The 21608-nt window shown below is 36.5% G+C and overlaps 1 protein-coding gene across 2 annotated transcripts in view; it reads left to right on the top strand.

The window, feature by feature from the left end:
• Dym (dymeclin) overlaps positions 1-21608 on the top strand; it is a 391162-nt gene that overhangs the window by 101122 nt on the left and 268432 nt on the right. For both annotated transcript variants that reach the window (XM_005372905.2, XM_005372906.2), the window contains exons 7-8: positions 10320-10445; positions 13376-13518. In XM_005372905.2, the coding sequence (XP_005372962.1) occupies positions 10320-10445; positions 13376-13518 (269 nt within the window). The remainder of the gene's footprint in view (positions 1-10319; positions 10446-13375; positions 13519-21608) is intronic.

The raw sequence follows: 21608 nt of genomic DNA, 5'->3' as shown, positions 1-21608 counted from the left end.
AAAACATTCTTAGTGAAGCCCAAAGACTTCAGTGTAGCTGGGTGTGGTGGCGCATGCCTATAATCCCAGTTAGTACTCAGGAGGCGGAGGCTGGAGGATCACTGGGAGTTTCAGGCCAGCCTGGGCTACATAGTGAGTTCAAGACCCATCTGAACTACATCGTGAGACACTGTCTCAAAAAAAAAATGACCTCAGTGCAAACATATATTCTTGCATTGGAGGACTTAATGTACTTAAAATGCCATTATCACCAAAATAAATCTATAAATTCAATTCAGCATATTTGTATCAGGATTTTTAAGTGTAAAACTTAGCAAGCTAATTCTAAAATGTAAATGGGAAAGCAAAGAACCTAGAGTATGCTATGTTGTAAAAGAATAAGAGGAATATTTACAGCACCTCACTTTTCATGAGGTACTGTAAAGCTGCAGTTTTCAAGACATTGTGATACTGACATGGTATGGAGAAGTAAATCTGAAGAGACAGCCAGGATATGATCCATTGGATTTTGAGAAAGACAGCAAAATAAATCCTTTGAAGAGAGAAAGCAGTTGTCAACAAATGGGGCTGGAAAAAACTAATTATCTACATAGGGAAACAACAAAGGAAAACAACAAAAATCCTTTACCTTACGCGCAGTACATAAATTAAGAAAATTTACAGTGTTGGTTTAGGCAAAAAATAGAGCACAAAAAGCAGAAGCCATACAAGAAAAACTTTATGATTCATCCATCAAAAATAAAAACTCTGGCTCATTAGAAGACACTCTTCAGAAACTGTACGGTTAAGTTACATTCGGGAAAAAGTATCTATAGGATGGATATACCCTTCCCTTCTCTCTCCTCCTTCCCCTCCATCTCTTGGTCTACTTTCCTTTAGCAAAAGTTCTATCTTCTTGTTTAGATTTGTTAACTATAGAATTTTCAATGGTTTATTCATTGTTTCTAGTATTTGTTAACTACTAGGAGTTATTATAGGGTGTTTTTGGGAGAGAATTCTGTATCTTCACCAAACTTGTCTACAGTCATTTTATAAATGATCAGTTTTTCATTTTATACTTCTAAATTTATGGAAAATTTCAAGCATATACATGTAGAGAGAATAACAAAACCCCATATGCTTATCATTCAGCTTAACAATTATCAGCTTAGGTCCACTCATGTTTTCACAACCATGCTCCCCATACTTCTTTTTTTTTCCCCCCCATACTTCTTGAATTATTTTTAAGAAAACTACATACATGGTATACCTGGCTAATTTTATGTGCAGATTTGTTCTGCAGTTATTATCTCATGTTCCCCAGTTGTTGTGGTCAGGGGTTTACAAGGGGAAACAATTTAATACAGGACACATAACTTATAAGATTATTTTGTAATAGTCTCCCAAAAAGTCATATACAAAGAGAGTGCAGGAAATCTGTCCACACACTAAAGACAAAGAATCCAGTGGAGGGCCTGGATCCCATGGCAATGTCCTACATGTGTCCAGCTGAAGACCTAGAGCCCATGACAGTGCCCCACACGAGTCCAGCTAGAGGCCAAGAGCCCATGACAGTGTCTCATGCAGGCCCGTTTCATGGATCTGCTCTGGGAAGACCCCAAGGTCATTGGCAGAAGCTAGAAAGTCTGAGCCAGTGGGATGAAGGATCTGTGCTAGCAGGCTGAGGAATCTGCACTGGAGCCAGGAAGCAACGCTCAAAGTAAGAACCAGAGCTCCCCCAAAAAGTACCACAGCCATCCTCAGCAACAGTGAGGTCCTAAGCATCTCCACTGATAAGAACAGCCAAGCTCTCATCAGGAAAGCCAACATGACAAGCTTTTCCAGAAGACTAAGCAGTACACCATCTTCCCCTTTGCAGCCAGGAAGCACACTCAGAAGTGAGGACTAGAACTCCCCCAAAGTGAACCATATCCATTCTCAGTGACAGGAAGGTCCTGAGCTCCTTCAGTGATGAGAACAGCCAAGTTCATCAGGAAAGCCAGCATGATAAGCTCCTCTAAGAGAACCTAGAGCTCCCTAACAGCTCCCACCGATTGCTAAACTTCTCCATTTCTGCCTCTTATGCTGCTGGCAACAATCCTCAGGTGGGCCTGCCACACCTAGCACCATGCTGGTTCAGTTCAGCTGGGTGTTACAAGTTGACCACCAGTGGTCAGTCCGCCACACCAGTGACACAAGAAAAATGCAAGACTTGTTTTTATTTTATCTTTATCATGGTATACTTTTTTTTTTTTTTTTGTCTGAATTTGTCTTTATTTGCAATTTTTAGCTTTCTGTTTTTTGTTACAAGCTTTTGTCTAGCATTTTTTTGGTGCACATTATAAAATCATGTGGATCAGTTCAGTTTGCAAAATGACTGCAATATTGATTTTGGAGTTGCAAATCAGTTTTAATGAATAATGCAAATCACAAACATGGGCTCTAAGTAATGAGCATTGACCATATACATAGTGATTTTCCATTTCCTTTGACTTAGGTTGATGACATCTCTACCTAAGTTTGAAATCTGGAAAACCTTAGTCTCTCTTTTTCTTGGTGGTCCTAGAGATTGCCTCATGAGCTACATTCCTATTCTCTCTTGTTTTATTTTGAGACAAAAATCTCACCAAGTTGCCCAGGCTGGTTTCAAATTGGGATCCTCCTGCCTCAGGCTTTCAAATATCTGGGATTACAGGCATATACCACTGTACCTGGTTTCTTACTCTTTCTCTTCATTAGTCTTAATTAGTCTCTCTTCCATTTTAAGCATCCAGTCTATTACTGAGTGATATTAATTTTATTTTGATACATACTACCTGTGTGATAGCTCTTTTCTGTTCATGTTACAGGTTTAGCCAAAGTCCTCATGATGTCCGAGCTAGGTGATTTATTGCAGTCACCTTTTGTGTCCTGGATTGGTTATAGCATTTTCCCACTTTTATATGTTTCCCAATTTCTTATGCTTATCTCCATCCCTGAATCCTTCCTTTTTTTTTTTTTTTTTTTTTTTTTTTTTTTTTTTTTTTAGGCAGAATTTCACTATTCAGTTCAGGCTTGCATTGAACTCACTTTGTAGCCCACACTGGCCTCAAACTCCCAGTGATCTTCCTGCGTCAGCCTCCCGAGTGCTGGCATTACAGGCATGCACCCCCAGGCCCATCCCTGAATCCCTGTTTTGGATCCATCAGACATAGGATTAATCATATTCTTTAGCATTATCATCTACTCTTGGAAGGCCTGCCTTTTCTTCCATTTAATTAATATCCATTCACTCACTTCTCTTTTTCTTTTCCCTATTCCTTACTCTTTTCCTCTCCTGTAAATTCCATCCTGTTGTGTTTAATGCATGTGCTCTTACGTTCAGGTAAAAAACTTACATTTACCTGTACTTTTAGTATACATAAGTAGTATTGCATTATAGAACCCATTCTGCTTTTTACTTTATTCCTATTAGAACTGTGTTTAAAGAGTTGTTTCTGATACTTATTGCACATTTACTCTGTAGCTTAAAAATGTCCCTGAACCTTAGCTATTTAAATATTATTTCACGGTTCTTAAGATCAGTGATTGGGGTGCAGCTTAACTTGATGCCTCTGACTTAAGTTGGTGTGGTCAAGCTGGCACTGTGTCCTCTCGGAAGCCTCAAATGGGAGTGGGCTTGCCATGTAAATCTCTCTCATTTAGCCTTTGGTAGGATTTACATCCTCAGGGGCTGTTCGAGTGAGAGCCACAGTTCCTCGCTGATTATTGACTGGAGGCTTCCATTAGTTCTTTGCCTTTGGACCTCTCTATATGTCAGCTCACAATAAGGCAGCTAGAAAGCAATGATAGAATGAGAGAGGGCTCCAAGTACCAGCTCAAGCCATGCCTTTCTGTAAACTAAACTGTTCTCAGAAGTGACATTCTAACCTTTTGACTATATTCTTTCTGGTAGAAGTGAATAACTAGATCCAGTCTATAATCTCGGGGACATGGATAGCAGGAAGAGAGATTATTTGGGGTCATTTTAGAGGTTGTCTACTACAGTCCTCACAGTTTTCTGTATGTGAATTTTTCTTTGACGCACATACACATTGGTTGCTTGATAAAATGACTGCACTGGTCAGTATTCCCATCAGTGGATCCAGGAGGGCTTTTGTGTCATCATATGATTGCTAGTACTGCATTATCTAGGACATACAGAGATACCACGTTGTTTTAAATTGCCTGATTGTGTATTTTGTTCTCTCCTTCTAGTGGAATTCCTGCCTTTTTATTGGCCATTTGTAAGAGTTAGTTATAATAGTCTAGGTATGAGTTGCTTGTTCTTTTTCCAATCTATTATCTGCCCGTTAACTATGTCTCAGGTTTCATTTGCTGGGCAATAATCCTTAATTTTGATGTAATTATGTGGGTGTATTTTGCCTTTGTGGTTTGTACTCTTAGGCTTTTATAAAGAAGTCCCATTTTGTGGTTGTGTTACAAGCTTATCATTATACATACATTTTCTTCTATTAACTGTAGCTTTACTATTCACATCTAAGTCTTTAATCTATCTGTAGTAGTCTTTTTTTTTTTAACTGTTAGTACATGTTTGTAGTACATAATGATTACATTCATCTTGGGGAGTTGGTACATGTATATAAAACATATTATTCCTTTTTCATCTCCTTCCCTTTCCCTGTAGTAGGTCTTTGAGTACGTTGTAAAGTAAGAATTTGTAGTTCTTTTTCTTCATGAAATGGACTAGTTTTTGCAAGCACTATTGTCAATACAATCTGTTCTTTCTTCATTAATTTGTGGAGACGTCTTTATTGTATCATGTTTCCATTTATGCACAGTTCTGTCCTTCAGTTCTCAAGTGGTTTGCTTGAGCTTCTTGGTTTTTTGAACAAATACTATGATTTTTATCACTATGCATATTATACTGTGGTTTTTATTACTACTTCTTTATAGCATGGTTGTTATCTGAAAGGCCAAGGCCCTTGCTTTATTCTTCATTTTCGAGGTTAACTTAGCTATATCTTTATTGTTTCATAAAAATTTTAGAATCAGCTTATGAAGTTTCTCAAAGTTGAGCCAGAATGTGATTTTGATTGCATTGATTTTGTAGATTAATTTGGGTAGAGTTGTTATGTTTACATTATTCATTCATTCCATTCAGATCATCCTCTGTTTCCTTTATTAGTGTTAATGGTTTTTTTCATAGAGGTCCTGTAAATTCTTGGCTCAGTTACTTTCTAAGTATTTTAGTTATTCTTGGAATTGTAAATGCTTTTGTTTTTGTTTTTGAGACAGGATCTCACTTTGTAGTGCAGGCTGGCCTCAAACTCATTATGTAGCCTAGGCTAGCCTTGAACTTGCTGTAATTTTCCTGCCTCAACCTCCCAAGTGCTGGGATTACAAGCATGCGACACCATGCCCAGCCTGGATTTGTAAATGCTGTCTTATTTTTTATAATCTACTGTTATTGGCTGGTACTGCTAAGAAGAAATGCTTTTTTATTTTTCAAAGATGATCTTTTGGCTGCAGGAACCCTTCTACATTGTTGATGGGAATGTGAACTAGTACAACCAGTAAGGAGATTCCTTAAAAAACTAAAAATAGAAATTCCATTCAACTCAGCTATTCAAATCTTCCCCAGAGAGTTAAAGACATCATATTATAGTGATACGTGCATACTCATGTTTATAGCAACACAGCTTATAATATCTAAATTTTGGAAGCAGCCTATAGATGTCTATCAACATGTTTTTATACACGGAATATATGTTTATACACAGTGGAGCACTACTCAGCCATAAAAAGGGATAAATTTGAGTTATTTGTAGGAAAATGGATGCACCTTGAAACCACAGTAGTAAGTAAAATAGATCATATATACAAACTTAAACATCATATGAATAATTTTTTTTTCCCCCCGGTACCAGGAATCAAACTCATGACCTTGCGCTTGCCAGGCAGGTGCTGTGCCGCTGAGCTAAATCCCCAGCCCCTATCATATGAATAATTAAACATCAAAGTATGAATAATTTGAAGAGCAAAATAAAGAATGGGTAATAGGGGTCAGAGAGGGCTTTTTGCAAATGGGATGGGATGGAGGGAGGGGTGTGAAAGGCGATGCAAAAAGAATAAGATGTATTATGTATATGAGCCAATTACCCATGGTGAATGTAACCATTATATACTGTAACCACGTACTAAGTATGAATAAAAATCAGAATTAAAATTTTTTCTAAAATGCAAAGATGATTTTTTTTACTCTGAGAAGCTAGTTGAACTTTTTTATTAGTTCTAATAGTTTGTTGATTCTTTTTTTACTTTTCTTTTTCCTTTTACATCTTGCTCTTTGAATTTATTTCTGTTTCTAGTCCTGATCCCTTTGCCCTTACAACTTCCCAACTACCTTGCAATCTTTTGATCAGGATTGAATTCCTTGCTTTTTTTTTTTTCAAAACTATTGGATCTTTTTGTGGTTGTATGTCATTGTTTTTTTTTTTTTTTTTCATTTTAATGCACTTTTCCTTCTTCTTGGTCTTTGTTGATCATGTGTCATCTTTGTGAGGTTTTTCCTCCTCTGCCTTTAGCAGTATTGATTGCCATTCATTTGTAGCTTGTCTTCTTTCATGAACTTTGGCCAAATTTCATTCTAATTTCCATTTATGTGCCTGATTTTTCTCTTGATTGTTCACTAGCACCTCAGCCTTCCTCCTGCCATTTCTTTTTCTCCTTCCCCTCAATCTGTTGTCATTGCTCTCTGCCCATCCTCTCAAGTGGCTCGTTTCTCAGGCCAGAGCTTGTCCTGCATTGGCAGAGAGAACCACCTGAAGGTTTAGTATAAGTGGTTTTTAGCACATGCAGTCTCAGCAGGAGAACCTTTCCTGATAGTTCGAGAAGTCCTGGGAAAGACTGATAAGGACCATTTTTATTAGCCAGACCTTGCTTACCTCTTGTAACAAAGAAAGTGGAGTCAAATCCCATCTGTACCTCACAAATGGTGTGGAGAGGTTGAAGGGAATCCCTGAAAAGAAAAGAGGGCTTCTTTTGCCAGAAAAAGGAGGGTGGTAGATGTTAGTAATTTTGCTCAACAAAATTAATAGAAGATTTTCTCCCAGTTGGGAGCATCTTGGATTCTTCATCCATGAAATTCCCTTTTCATTTTTGTTGCAGTGAGACTTTCTTTTGTACTTATGAATGTATATTACATGACATCAACATTATTCTTCTTCATTGCTATTCTGTTATATCTACCTTGTGCATTGTACTGATGAAGCTACTTAGGAAGGTGTGCAATACGTTTCTAGTCAAAATCAGAGCTATTAAGACCCTTCTGTGTAATCCTAGAGTCTTGGAAGGCTGAGGCAGGAGGATTGCATATTTGAGCCCAGAACTTAGTGAGTCCCTGTCTTAAAATAAAAAATGTAAAAAGGGCCAGAGATGTAACTCCAGGGTGAAAGCCCTAGGTTCAGTCCTCCTGTCCCCAAGACCCCTTTATCCTATATTTGTCCTTTGGATACCTACTGGTTTTGTAGGTATTGTACAAACAACAACACTAACAAATGAAGGAGCTGACTTGTCTACAAGGAATTATCTCTCACACGTTAGGTTGTTGGATCTCAAATTTAAAGACCTTTGTAATCCTTTCTTGTCCCTGCTCTTTTTCTTTATATCCCAATTTGGAGTAATTATTTTACTTCTCTCTTCTCTACTAAATTGTACACTCCACATAGGTGGGAGTTTTATCCCCCAACTCACAAATGTTGGTGAGTTTTTTTTCAAATATGTAACATAATGTCTCTGTAGACATAGCAAGAATTAATTCTTTATAAATATTCATTGAGTGATATATGAGCAGAAGTGCAGTGTAATAAACAGTTTGATAGATTTGTATCTTTGGAGCTTTGGAAGCACACAAGGAGGCTCACTTAGTTCCATGTAGAAATCTTAGGGGATAGTGTTAGCTTGGTATGAAACCTAATATTGTGATGATTCAACATTGTTCTGTGCTGTCAGCTTTCTCTGCCTCCCAGCATCAAACTCAGTACTCTTCACTCTTAGATTTTTCGGAATCTCATGTTCAGAGAGGATAGTCCAAGAGCTGATACCTTTCTTGTGATTTTTATTCTAGTTCATTGTGAAGGAGAACAACTCTATGTTCTAAATGTATACTTTCTAAGATTGTTAGACCTAGAATTTATTAATAGTCATACCTTTCAGTTTAACACACTAAAAAATGTGTTTCTGGATCTGTGACATAGAGTAAGACATTACATTGTAAAGTACTACAGTTAAATATTTTTGATGCAACTGCTGAATACATTTTTGTTTTGTTTTTTGAGACAAGGTTTTGCTACATAGTTCAGACTGGTCTTGGACTAGCTATGTAGCCCAGGCTGGCCTCAAATTGCAATCATCCTTCTCCAGCCTCCTGAGTGCTGGGATTATAGGTGTGAACCCCCAGACCCGAATAAGCATCATTTTTTTATGCAGTTAACATTTATACAGTAAAAGATTTCTAAGTGGAACCGAGATTGATTTTATAACAAATTAGGGTCAGTTTTGTTAGGCAGAAAGACATTAGGCAGGTGGGGACTATATGAGAAGAAAGGAATGATTTTCCTTTTCCTTTACTTTCTTAATTATTATCTATAGATAAAATCCAAACCAGTTTATGGTTTTAAGCTACAACCCAAGAAGATGTCATCTCCTCTGAATATCGTGATAAGGTCCAGGATCTGTACAAAGTACAGACCATGAGTGAGGGTTTGGAAAAAGCCTCAAGGTCTCAAAATAAACTAAATAGAAATATTTCACCTAGAGAGTAAACAGGAATGTTCTTTCCTCTGAAGCTGAACAGCCCCATCCATTTTCCTTGTAGTGAAACAGTGACCTCAGAGGAAGGAAATGATATTCCTTAAAGACCTAATTAATCATATAAATATAGCCTGAGCTTTAATTGGTACAACTGCCATCTTAGTACTTGCCCACCTTCATTCGTGAAAGTGTATGCTCTCTATTTAGCGCTTGAAAGTCTGTCTCATTTTTCAATAAACTCTGCCTATACTTTGTACAGTTGCCTATCTGTTAGGTCTGACTTCTTACATTGAAGTCACAAAGAATCAAGGAGCCTCGCAGGTTTCTTAAGGTGTTAGTAACTGGCTTCCGGGTGACATGTTAATGGGCCTTTCATATTTTATTTTGTATACTTTGCTTTGAAACATGTATCTATCCATGATAACACCTTAAAGTATCTGGTAGAATTTATGCTTGTCCAGCTCTAGAGTCAAGTCATCTTTAATTAGCCTAATGAGCCAGTGTTTATCTAAGCATTAAGTACTTCTCTTTGGGCTGTCCATGAATATTTCAGATTTATAAAAGTATTTTGCCATTTTTTCCACCCGTCTTCCCTTCTTTTTCCTATAATAGAGTTTGAATCCAGGGCTTTCACACTGAGTTACATTCCTAGGCCTTTATTTATTTTTTATTTTGAGACAGGGCCTTCAAGTCACACAGTTGCCCAGACTGATTAGCTACTCCAAACTTCTTTAAGCCAAGTGTATAACAATCACACTCTTTTCTCCACAGGGGTGGGAGGGAGCAAAAGATGGCCAGAAAGGATCAAGAAAACCTAGGGGTGTCTGTTGTCTCATTGCATTACCTTTCCTTTGTGTTCCTTAATATAAAAGGTCCTTGCACATCTGAACACAATGAGATAGTGATTTGTGGCAAGATGAATCCCTTCCATCTCCTTGGAACTAGCTCTGAATAAAGCCTTTTCCTTTTCACAGTGCCCCTCCCACTTCATGGGATCAGTGTTACAGACTGAGCAGCTGGTAATAGTTTCTAACAAAAAATATGCATAATAAGATTGGAACAACATGTTTACTGTTAATAATGTGGTGAGCACACAAAGTTGACCTTGAAAAGGTACACACGCAAGATGAAAGATTGTGGGTGTACCATTATCCTGAGTATAAAGAGATTATCAACTCAAAAGGGAGTGTTTTCTTCCCTGCACTGACTTTTCTTTAGTCTATGTGATTATTCTGTACTAAACAGAGATGAACACAGAGGCCTAGAGTAGATCTTTAAGGCAAAAACTGCTGGTAACTGTTTCCATGTGTACTAATAGACATGTTCTTCCATAGTAGGTAGGAAAATGATTCAAATATAAGAGCAACTGGCAGAAGAGCTAATATTTATGCTTGGGATAATTCTTATATTAAACATATTAGTCTTTTTTAAAATATGAAGTTGTTGAATATATAGATTTGAATTTTTACTTCACGGTTTATTTAGAAAAGGGAGTATCTCTAATCTTTCCAAGTGGTCTTTATTCTGCTTTCTCTCCATTTCTCCAGAGACATTACATATGAAATATCAGTGGAGGCCATATCAACAATGGTTGTTTTCCTTTCCTGCCAACTCTTCCACAAAGAAGTTTTGCGACAGAGCATCAGTCACAAGTATTTGATGCGAGGTCCATGGTATGTTTCTATTTTACATTGTCAGTTTTTGTTATATAACCTGTATTTCTGTTCCTGTCATCTTACCTGAGTGCTGTCCCATATCTCCAACCAGACATTTCCTCTGGTTGTTACTTCATACCCTACATATGAGGGACCAAATTCTGTTTCCTGTCAAAACTGTACGTCCTAAGCTGGGTGTGGTGGCACACGCTTGTAATCCCAGCACTCGGGAGGCTGAGGTAGTAGGATCCCCATGAATTCAAGGACAGCCTGGGCTACATAGTGAGTTCAAGACCAGTCTAAACTCCATAGCAAGACCCTGTCTCAAAAAAAAAAAAACAAAACAAAAAAATAAAGAACAACATAAAAACCCCCTATGTATCCTCCCTGTGCTTTCTGTCCCATGATTTCAGTTACTGTTTCTAGAGGTTGCTTTATAGAGTTGAAACTTCGAAATCATCTTTTTCTTCCTTCTCTTCCCTTCTCTTAAGTAGTCATTAGGTCATATCTGTATATTCAAATCGTTTTTGTATCTTCTACTCCTCATCAGTACCTTTGAAACTACAGTTGTTCTTTGTATCCACAGGGGATTGGTTCCAGGGCCCTGCAAAGATACCCAAATCTTCAGAGCTCATCCTTTATATAAAATGTATATAGTCTGTGCACATCTGTACATGTTCACTAGAGATGCAGGGTTTTTTTCCTGGATATTTTCAATTTGCAGTTAGTTGGTTTTTGGATATGGTATTTGAGGATGTTGGGGTCTGAGATATGGAAGACTGATTGTACTGTAATCTGTTGACTTGTAACCATACCAACAACCTCTTCATTGAGTCCTCCTGCTTTCATTGAGCCAGCAAATATTTATTATGTGCTGACTGTATACTGGTCATGTATTAAGCTTGGGCTGTACTCCTGAGCCAAGGCTTTACAATCTCCTAGGAGGTGGGCATGGGAATGGATAAATATTAAATATGAGGTGTGGTTGAAAAATATAGGTGAATGTTTAAATTTTTAAAAATATATTATAGCAAAAAGCACATTGCCATTAATCTCTCTCAAAATACTCTCCTGCACTTCAAAACACTTACCCCATCATTCTTGCCACTTTCTGGAGCAGTAATGGAAGTCCACTTTTGTGAGTGTCTTTAGTTGTACTGTCCTGGCTGTCTCAGTGTCTTATATCGATTAAAAACATTTCTTTTTGTGGTTATTTTGACTTTGGAGAAGGGCTAGAAATCACACAGTACCTTATTTAATGAATAAGGTATTATTCACTGGTATTATTCGTAAGGTATCGTTCAGTGAATAAGGTGGGTGAGGACACACTGTAATGTTTTTACAAGCTTACCTTTCCATTAGATGGCATTCAGTAGCAGCATTCACTGTGTTCTTGATCATGCCTCATAAAGACATTCACAAAAGAGGACTTCCAGAACTGCTCCAGAAAGTGGTACGAATGATGGAAAAAGTATATTCAAAGGAAGGGGGAGTATTTTGAGGGAGGATTAATGGCAATATGTTGTAGTGTAATAGAATTTTTAAAAAACCACCATATTTTTGATTCTACCTCATGTACACACATACAACCTTCTAGTGACATAAACTTTATAATATAAACTTTAAAATAAAGTAGCTTTGAATTAAAGTTACCTGGTGGGAGAGGAGCTTTGTCTCTTTTGTGTTCTTTTTGCTACCTTGATTATACCTGTGGTACGTTCACAGCATCCATTAGAGCTTTTGGGAATATGTCTAAGTCTGTTCTGTTGCTAGTACCACAATAGCACCGATGGGGTCAGTTATAAAGAAAAGAAACATAATTTTGGTTTACAGTTGTGGAGGTCAAAGGTTGAGGGGCCATGTCTAGTAACGGCTTTCTTGCTGGCAGTCTTGAGGCATCACAGAACATCACATAGCAAGAGACAGGGAGCATGTGTGTGCCTCTTCTGGTTTCTCTCTCTTTTCTTGTAAACCACCCTGACTCCATCATGAGGACTCCACCCTAATATCATTATCTAATCCTAATTGCTCCCAAAAGCCCCACTTCTAAACAATGGAGTCAGATTGTTTCAACCTTCTAAATACCTCACAATGAGGATTAAACTCTGCAAGTTTCAGAGGAGTTAAGTCATATTAAACCATTGCAGAACATATTTGAAGATCACTGATAAGAGGGGAAGAGCCTTGGCGTTGGAGATGAAAGATGTGCATCTAAACCTTTCTCTGACAGTGACACACAGAATGTCCCTGGCTCAAGGTTTTATTGGCATTTTAAGGCTTTTCAGCACCTTTGTTAAACAAGACTGTGAACTTTGTTCCTTCTAGTGCCAGAGGTGTTGCTTTTTCAATAGACCGAAAAAATGCTAGTATTCTTATTTTCTAAGACATTAAGTTTTTATAGTATCATACTGTGGTGCCAAATACTTTCTGCCAGATATATTCTTTTACTGACTTTTGTGGTTCATTTTAGGAGTTATATTTTTAAAAGTTCAATAGCACATTTAAGAATCTGTTAAAATTTTACTTTAAATTGCAGGAATTGGTTTATCATCAATTGAATAATTGAGTAAATTGAACAATTTCATACTTTAGTATATTCTTACTATTTTTGAATTCTTTTTCTTTCTGATTCTACATTATTATCTTCAAGTGCCAGGTACTGTATTACACACTAAATTTATTAGTATCTTACAATGTTATATAAATTGCAAGTAAGGTAACTGCTGGACTAGAGTTTTAAAGGTTTGATCAGTGTCTTCTGCTGTGGTGTGAGGCAAAGCCAGAAGAAATAAGCCTCAAAACTGATCTTAACTCCCACAGTTTTGACTGTTATGTGACACTGATACATTTGTTTGAATCAGTATTAGTGGCAGAATTATTTCTATATCATGCAGAATTAGATGACTCCCATGAATAGGAGTTTGATTTTTTTTCTTCTTTTCATGTAGTCTTCCATATACCAGCAAACTTGTGAAAACCTTGTTGTATAACTTTATCAGACAAGAAAAGCCACCACCTCCAGGATCCCATGTTTTCCCTCAGCAGTCAGATGGAGGAGGACTGCTCTACGGACTGGCATCAGGAGTAGCAAGTAAGACCTGTCAGATTTTTTTCAATTCTTAGATGTACGTACATTTTGTTTAATTAAGTGTAAAAAATTGTTTTCACTTGGCTGCTGTCATTTAGAAACTTACTTATATTGGGTCTGTGCAGCTGGCTAAATGTGAAATACTGAAAGTAATTAAAATATTAATTATTCTATTCTGTGTAATGATTTATGTTAGACATATGCAAAAAAGTGAATAGGTTATCTATAGGAGTATTTTTCACGATGGATGTTTTATACATAAATATACATATTGTAGAGTTCTAGGTATATAGTAAAAATAAAATTAAGCCTTTGGAAGCCTTTAACTGCTTATGTTGTAAGAAGAAATCTTTCTAGTTTAGAGACTTTATCAGTGAGGGTTTTATGTGGCTAATTAAATGTAGTTTTTCTATTATACTCAGTGTTTCATTTGTTCAGTGACAAATTAGTATATTTGAAAGAATTTTAAAATGAACTCAGAAGTGGTGCAAACTTGAATTTTGTCTGATTGGGAGCAAATGTGATAGCTTTCTATCCTCCTCAACGTAAGCCCTCATTTCTCCTTCACAGACTTCAGACCTGAGGACACCCAAGTACTGTGCAGAGTACTTTGGTTCCTCCTTTTTGTCCTCCTGGGAGGCCATGGTTGTAAGAGCTTATGTAAGCTGAACTTTGGGTATTCTGAAAAGGGAATAAAAACTGAGTGACATTTGGGCAGTCATTAGGTCTGCATGGGTAGTGTATTGTCTCCATACTCAGGAGTACAAGGTCTAGATGGAGCGGATTTCCACAGTGGAATTAAGGCTGGGGCGTGCTCCCCACACTCACATAGGAACATCAGTGTGTAGAATAAGGCAGTATTGTGTGGCTGTCTATTAGATAATGAGGCTTGTAACTTCTCTTTTAAAAATGGTAGGCTTTACCTGGCAAGCGCAAGTCCTGAGTTCAATTACTGGTTCCAAAAATAAATAAATAAATAAATAAATAAATAAATAAATAAATAAAAGGTAGGCTTGTTCTGTTGCTTTAAGGAATTGATTAATGATCCAGGCTTTCTAGATTTGCCTCTTTTGGACTTCTTTTAATGTTGTGAATTTAAATACATTTGTAGTTACTTAAAGCCTCATCTGTGGTGGTGACCAGCCTGCTAGATGCCATACTTGCATTGGTTCTTCAAGTTACTCCCATGTAGTAGTGCCTGCAGTATCAGGTGGGCACCCTGTGCAGCTCATCAATGACCTCCAAAGACAACACATGCATGGCATTTTGGATCCCGTAGAATGTTTAATTAATGTTACTGTTTTGCTTTTCTTTTTTTTTTATCATTAATGTGGTATAAATACTGAAATGTTTAGCATTTTTTAATATTTTAAAATAGAATTTTGAGGGGTGGTAAGCTCATTAATTGCCTTCTTCAAAACAGTGGTAATACTTGGCAAATTTTAAAAAATTAAACATCTGTGTGCAGTTATTTCCCCCCAGTTATGTGTTGTATCAAAAGGAACTGCAGTATCCTGTGGTGCCATTTGTCTTCTGGGTACCAGAAGACATGAATTTTAAATTTCAGAGCTGTTTATGTGTACATAGTTAGCAGCACATCAGAAGGTGCTCTTATTTTTCCTGTTAGTTTTCTTGTCTATCAAGTGAGGTTGGGGTTGGGATGGATGAGATAACCTTGATATATGTTATGGTCTAGTTTTTCACTAGCTTAAAATTTAATATTCATTTAAGGACATTAAAATAGATTTATGGTTTTTAGCATGCTTTAGGTCAGTGATGGTGAAGCTGTGGCACATGTGCCGCAGCTGACTGGCTGTTACCATTGAAAGCTCTAAAAGGTTTGCCGTAACAGCTATATAAAACACATTTTGCGTAATTCTTTTCCTAAAGCTCTATTAAAATTATTCATGTGAAAGCATAAGTCAGGATGGAGTGATTATGGATTCACTATTTCATAGCATATGACTCAAAAGATTATAAAAACAACAAAAGGACATTATCCTAAAAAGTGCAGCTATGTATGTAGGCAAAATAAACTGTAAAAAAGATCACAGTCATCTAATTAAGCCAAATTTCAGTAAAGTCAATCAAGTTAACAAAATTTGACTTAAATTGTGTGATCACTTTTGATGATTTTTTTAGTTGGTAGTTAAGGAATTTTCTTACTTTAATTTTGGCTTTTAAAAATATGATTTATAAGTTTTTCCTTGAAAAAAATATATATTTCAAAGCCAAATACAGATTTTAAACTCTTGGATTATATTCATTTTTGCTGTGATGGGATTTTTCCTGGATATAGAAAATGTTTCCTTTCATAGCAGTGTGTGTCTTGTATGTTTTTAAAAAATTATTTCCTTTGAAACAGAGTGCCTTATTTAAAAAATTCAGTCTTGGATATTACAGCTTTCTTGGCACCAGCAGGGGAGGAGAAGAATTTTTGTTCTAGAACTGGGGTCTGAATGAGTAGTGAGGCACATACTGGGAGCCTCTTGAGTCAGACAAGCCTTCTCCAGTTTCTTTTCACTTACTTTTACAGATGTATTTCTGGTTATTCTACTGTTTCCCAGACAAGTGAAGAGTCTATTACTTCATGCTTCCTGACAGTCTCCCTTTTCATGCCTTTGCTTGGGTCTTCGTTTTGCCTTATGATGACTCTGGATTTTCTGCCACCCACCCATTTACGTCCATCTTGAGTGCCTTCTCCACAAAGACTTCCTTTGTCCCCCTAGCTAGATCTGATCTTCATCTGTGGCACTTACCACTTGACTGTGTATTTTATTTACTTATACACATGCTTCATTATCCCCACATTGGTATGGCATAGGATAAAATGGGAGCTAACATTTATATAACATTTCCATATTTATAAGGGAACTTTTTGAGCATCTCATTTTATTCTCATAGGGATCTCATATGCATGAAATAGATGTTTCTGCTTTTTAAATATGGAAGATGAAAAAGTATTCCTGTTTCATTATTTTAAGTGCACAGAGAAAGAAGGTGATGTTTGTAGTTGAGTTTAGTTTCCTTGATTTCTAAACCGTTGCTTTTTGCCTTTCATTATGGTGACTACCTGAGTTCTGAATGTGGCAGCTGCTGCTTGTGTGGATGTTCACTGCAGTGTCTGGTTAAGCACCTTGCCTTGATGGACTGTCAGTAAATACTTTTATGTAATAAAATACTAAAAGCCAGTATTTATGTACACTCAAGAGATACGATCTCAGTTGTAAAAACTGTGCCTATCATTTATTAAATGCCTTCTGTTTGACAGGTGTTGTACTAGTACTTTATATATATGTTTTCATATAGTCTAGTTTTCTTTTTTTCATGTTTTAGTATGCAAAATTTCAAAGATGTACAGAAGTAGAGAGAATGGTAGAGTGAACCTTCCTATATATCCTGTCTTCCAAAATGATCAACATTTTGCTATTTTTTATCTTTCTTCTACATTTTAAAACTTTTTATTTATAAATAAGTTTACATGTGAAGACAGATTCCAAAAACAAAATATTACAAGAACTAGCTGTATCTCTATCAAGATTGATTTGTTAACATTTTATTCCGTTTCTTTTGTTATTATCTCTGCCTCTCTCTCTTTCTAGATGCAGACACATGAACACAATTTTTTAAACCACTTGAGTGAGTTATCTGTATCTCCCTATCTTTTAAATACTTCAGGGTATATATTTCTGGATGGGGATACTGTTTTATGCTGTCATCATACATTTATCAACTTCAATAAGTTTACCATTCATCTATCCTTAAAAATAAGTGAGGTGGGTATTTTTTTTACCTCAGTAAAATAAAGAAATGGAAATTGTCTTCTGTATTTTAAAATCTCCTTTATTAAGTACCATTTGTGTTGCATTCGTCGATTTTTTTACAATTAGGTTTATTTGTAACTATGTGCTGTCAGTTCATCTGCCTCAGACTAAAGCTGCATCATGCAGCACAAGCCTTTCTTCTGTTGTCAGTGCTACGGTACGCAGCAAGTGCTGGAACAGTGTTCAGACAGAGTGTGATAAATATTGGAGGAGTTGTTAGTATTTTAAAGTAACACCTACAAGTTTCTTGCTGCTGGAAAAGTGTTCAGACAGAATGTGATAAATATTGAAGGAATTATTAGTATTTTAAAATAACACCTACACGTTTTTTGCTGTTACTGAAAGTAATGAAAATAAAGTTATATAGATTTTTTTAAAGCTTTTTAAAATTGTCAGAAGTGCCGGGCATGGTGGCGCACGCCTGTAATCCCAGCACTTGGGAGGCTGAGGCAGGAGGATGGTTGTGAGTTTGAGACCAGCCTGGGCTACAAAGTGAGCTCAAGGCCAGCCTGAACTGCACAGCGAGACCCTGTCTCAAAAAGACAACCCCCCCAAAAAAAAAAATTGTCAAAAGTGTGATTTCTTTCACTGAAACTGCTCAGGATAAACTGTGAATTAATATATTACTTATAAATAAGTAAAAGACGAGACCCACTTATTTTTGTAATAGCTATAATACACGTAGACAGATTTGTATCCATAATTTTACAGTACAGGAAAATTGACTTCATTCCTCTTTGTAGTTTTTTAGTTTGGATATGCCTCTTATATGCCGGCAAAGTAGAAAAAATTAATTGATATGTTGCTTTCCTATTTAGATAAGACTGCTACTGTTTTAATTAATGTGCTATGTTAGATGAATTTTAATTGGGTTTTTAATGTATCGTAAAGTTCCAGAACCACCTGGCATATTTTTACAAAATATACATGCATTGTAGCTAGACTTTGAAATTTCTAATTTATTAGATATGAGGTAGGGCCTATTAATACACATTTTCAGTAAGTATTCTAGATGATCCTGATGCGATTTCAATACCACTAATGTAGCGCAACTCCTCTAAGCTTGGGTTTCTTCTTTTAGGGCCATCAAGTCAGGTAGTTGAACCAATACTGTTAATTGTTGAGGAAATATATTATTTTGAGGCAGTGTAATGGGTTTAACCATCTTCTTTCTGAGAGGTATTTTCTTGATTTCTGTTTTTAATTGCTGTCTCTTGCTAATCAGGTCCAGTTTAATTAGAATCAGTCCTTAAGTCTGACAGTGAGTACAGTACTGCAGTATAGAATTAATAGGTTAGAACTCTAACCTTCCTAGTTCTGGACACTTCGTGTGTGTGTGTGCACATGTGTGCATGCATGTTCCCAGGTACATCTGCGTGCACATGAGTGTGCATTTTAATCTAGAGTAAATTGCATATCAGTTATTTTCAGTGCTAATATTCATTTATTAATAAATTTATTGTTAATTTTAGAATCTGAATCTTTACCTATAGCTTTTATGTCCTAACTTTCAAGTTTTATATATAAAGGTACAGAACTTTCAGTGAGATTTGATTTTGTGGGTTATGGTGTGCTATAAGATCCATTTAACAAATAAGATTTGCTTATATTTTCAATTGTAGATCATTATTAAACAAATATTTTAGGACATTCTGCTTCATCCAGGACTGTGTCTGTGGCATCATACTAATGGAGGAGTGACATATTCTAATTTCTACATGGGGAACAGTTCTAGATGTCCATTGTAAAATAACAAAGTGAATATAACTATGGATTTTGTGATTGTTTCACACAGAATATATTTTATTTCCTAGAAACCTTGGGTGAGAATTTTTTTGTGAGAGCAGTGACCTGGGTTTTTCTGGAAGCAGACTTTAGAGTTAATGAGGATTTCTATAGTTTCCCCTGATGTTCCAGACTTAACCTGCAAGAATCTTCATGAAACTGAAGCTAGTAGTCCCTCTGGTGGCAGGAAGTGCTGGGCAAGCGTCTTGTGAGTTCTAGTCAGATCCACCTTGCCTCAATAGCGCCACTGTAGATTATATCACAGACCTTCAATTGCCTTTGTTCATCTCCCATTCTTGCAAGCTCTGGTGGATAAAAGTGAATTTCAGAGATGATAATCAGAAGATTTGAGGTGGACCCCAGAGCTCAGTGTGACCTTAAGAAGTCCTTCAGCTTTTAAAATCTCATTCCTAATTTATGACATTAATAAATATTAAGACCTTTTGTACAAGGTTATTGTGAGAAAGCAGTATTGTATATAAAATCACTTCTAAAACTATATAGTATACTTCTCCATATAAATAACCTTTCTTGGCTGCATGGAAACTGTAATGGTGCTTGTTGGTTAAAATAAGAATGACAGCGATCAGGAAAACCTAGACACATTTAGTGCAGGCAGTTTTAAAAATTAAGAACTTCATATCATTTTGGTTTGCTTAAACTTTAAAATTTATGTAAAAATATTTTGAAAAACTGACTATATTGAACATACCTGCCATGTTTTTGCTTTGTCTCCAACTGGTTTTTCATTTTATGTAGTGCAGAATTTGACCGAAGTTAGAAAGGAAAATTTGATTGATTAATAGATGTTTCCACAAAATATTTCTCCTTGCTTCCTAAGTAAACTTGCCTTGACAACAAATGTACCATTTTTTATGCACTAATTTATTTGAAAGGTTATTGTATTTGCTTTTGGACAGTTTGTTTATAAAATTATCCAGTCAAGTATTTTAATAGACTGGATTTGCTGTTGGCTTTCCCTGAATTATAAATATTTCAAATTTTCAACTAAACAAAGATACCATTAGTATTGGTAGTTTTAGTTACAGTGAACAAGATACTTCATAATTATTACTTTAATATACAAGCATATTATCCTACCCTATTAAAATGTTTTATAAAGCTAATGGCCAATGACCTTTATTTCCATGAGTTGTTATAAGATGGGGTAGGATGTAGGCATGTAAGTTACTGTCTTAGCTTGAGCTGCTATAACAAAATATTGTAGACTGGGCAACCTGACTAGCTAATATTTGTTTCTCACAGTTCTAAAAGCTGGGAAGTCTAAGATCAGGGTGCCGGGATATTTGGTTCTTGGTGCTGACCTTTCTAGTTTTCAGGTGATCAGCTCGTTACTGTGTCCTCATATGGCACAGAGGAAGGTCTGGTTTCTCTCTCTCCTATTAGTAGGGCACTTCTCCTACCTTGGCGGGAGGGGGGGGTGTCTGCCCTCATGAACTCGGCTAAACTGAAATTATCTCCTAAAGGTCCCATCACTTAATCATATTGAGAGAGCTTTAATATGTAAGTTTTGGAGATGACATAGAAATCCATTCCATAACTATTGAAAATCAGGTTAAATAACCCTAAGTTATTACAGGCTGATAAGGCCTGCAATCTCCCAAGCGAGTGGATGGTGAAAGCTTAAATAAATGCAGACAGTGGCAATGATTTTAGGGTTCCAGGAGGGACTAACTCTCTTACAGCTTCAGTATTCTCTGAGTTAACCAAAGAGTGCTCTGGGCACCCCATTTTTATTTGGTTTTCAAACAAAGGAGGAGAATACTTAAGAAAATGCGGGAATCTTGCAGGACCTTGGTAGTAAATTATGTCAAGTAGTAAATTATGTTAATCAGGAGAACTACCTTATCTTTAGGTTGGTATTTATTGTAGGAGTGTAGGGCCTGCAGCTGCAGTCTCCTTGTAGTAATTGGGGTTGGAGCCAAACATCTTCAGCTGTGGCCTTATCTTGTCAGACAAGGTGCCTAAGCTTCAGACAACTCACAAGTAAACGCGGAAAGTAAACATGGTTAATATTACATCCTGCTCAGAGCCACTTTGTAGTGGTCCCCAACACATAACCAGATATACTAGCCAGCTTTTCTTTACTATAATTAAATACCTAAAGCAGACTACTTTATAAGAAAGATTTATTTTGGCTCACAGCTCTGTAAGTTCAAAGTCTTAAGATTCGGTGGACCACATGGGTTTGGCCTCTGATGATGACTTTCTTCTTGTTGGCTGAGCTGTGGCATTATGAGGCAGTAGAAAGGGAGTGCCTATGTCTTTCTGTCTCCTTTTGTGTCTCCTTCTTTTCTTATAAAGACACCAAGATTTCATCATGGGGGCTTCACTCTACTGGCATTATTTATTAATCACTCTGTAAAGGCTTTACCTTTGAACACCATAGTTGAATTTTCTACCCTCTTAATTTCATTAACACATAACTTCCTGCATGAGTTTGGGAGTGTAAACTATATTCAA

This window comes from Chinchilla lanigera, unplaced genomic scaffold (assembly GCF_000276665.1).
Source record: "Chinchilla lanigera isolate Chin_1 unplaced genomic scaffold, ChiLan1.0 scaffold00001, whole genome shotgun sequence".
In the NCBI taxonomy this organism is placed as follows: Eukaryota; Metazoa; Chordata; class Mammalia; order Rodentia; family Chinchillidae; genus Chinchilla; species Chinchilla lanigera.
The sequence above is the reverse complement of the archived record's forward strand: the minus strand, read 5'-3'. Positions and strand labels throughout refer to the sequence as shown.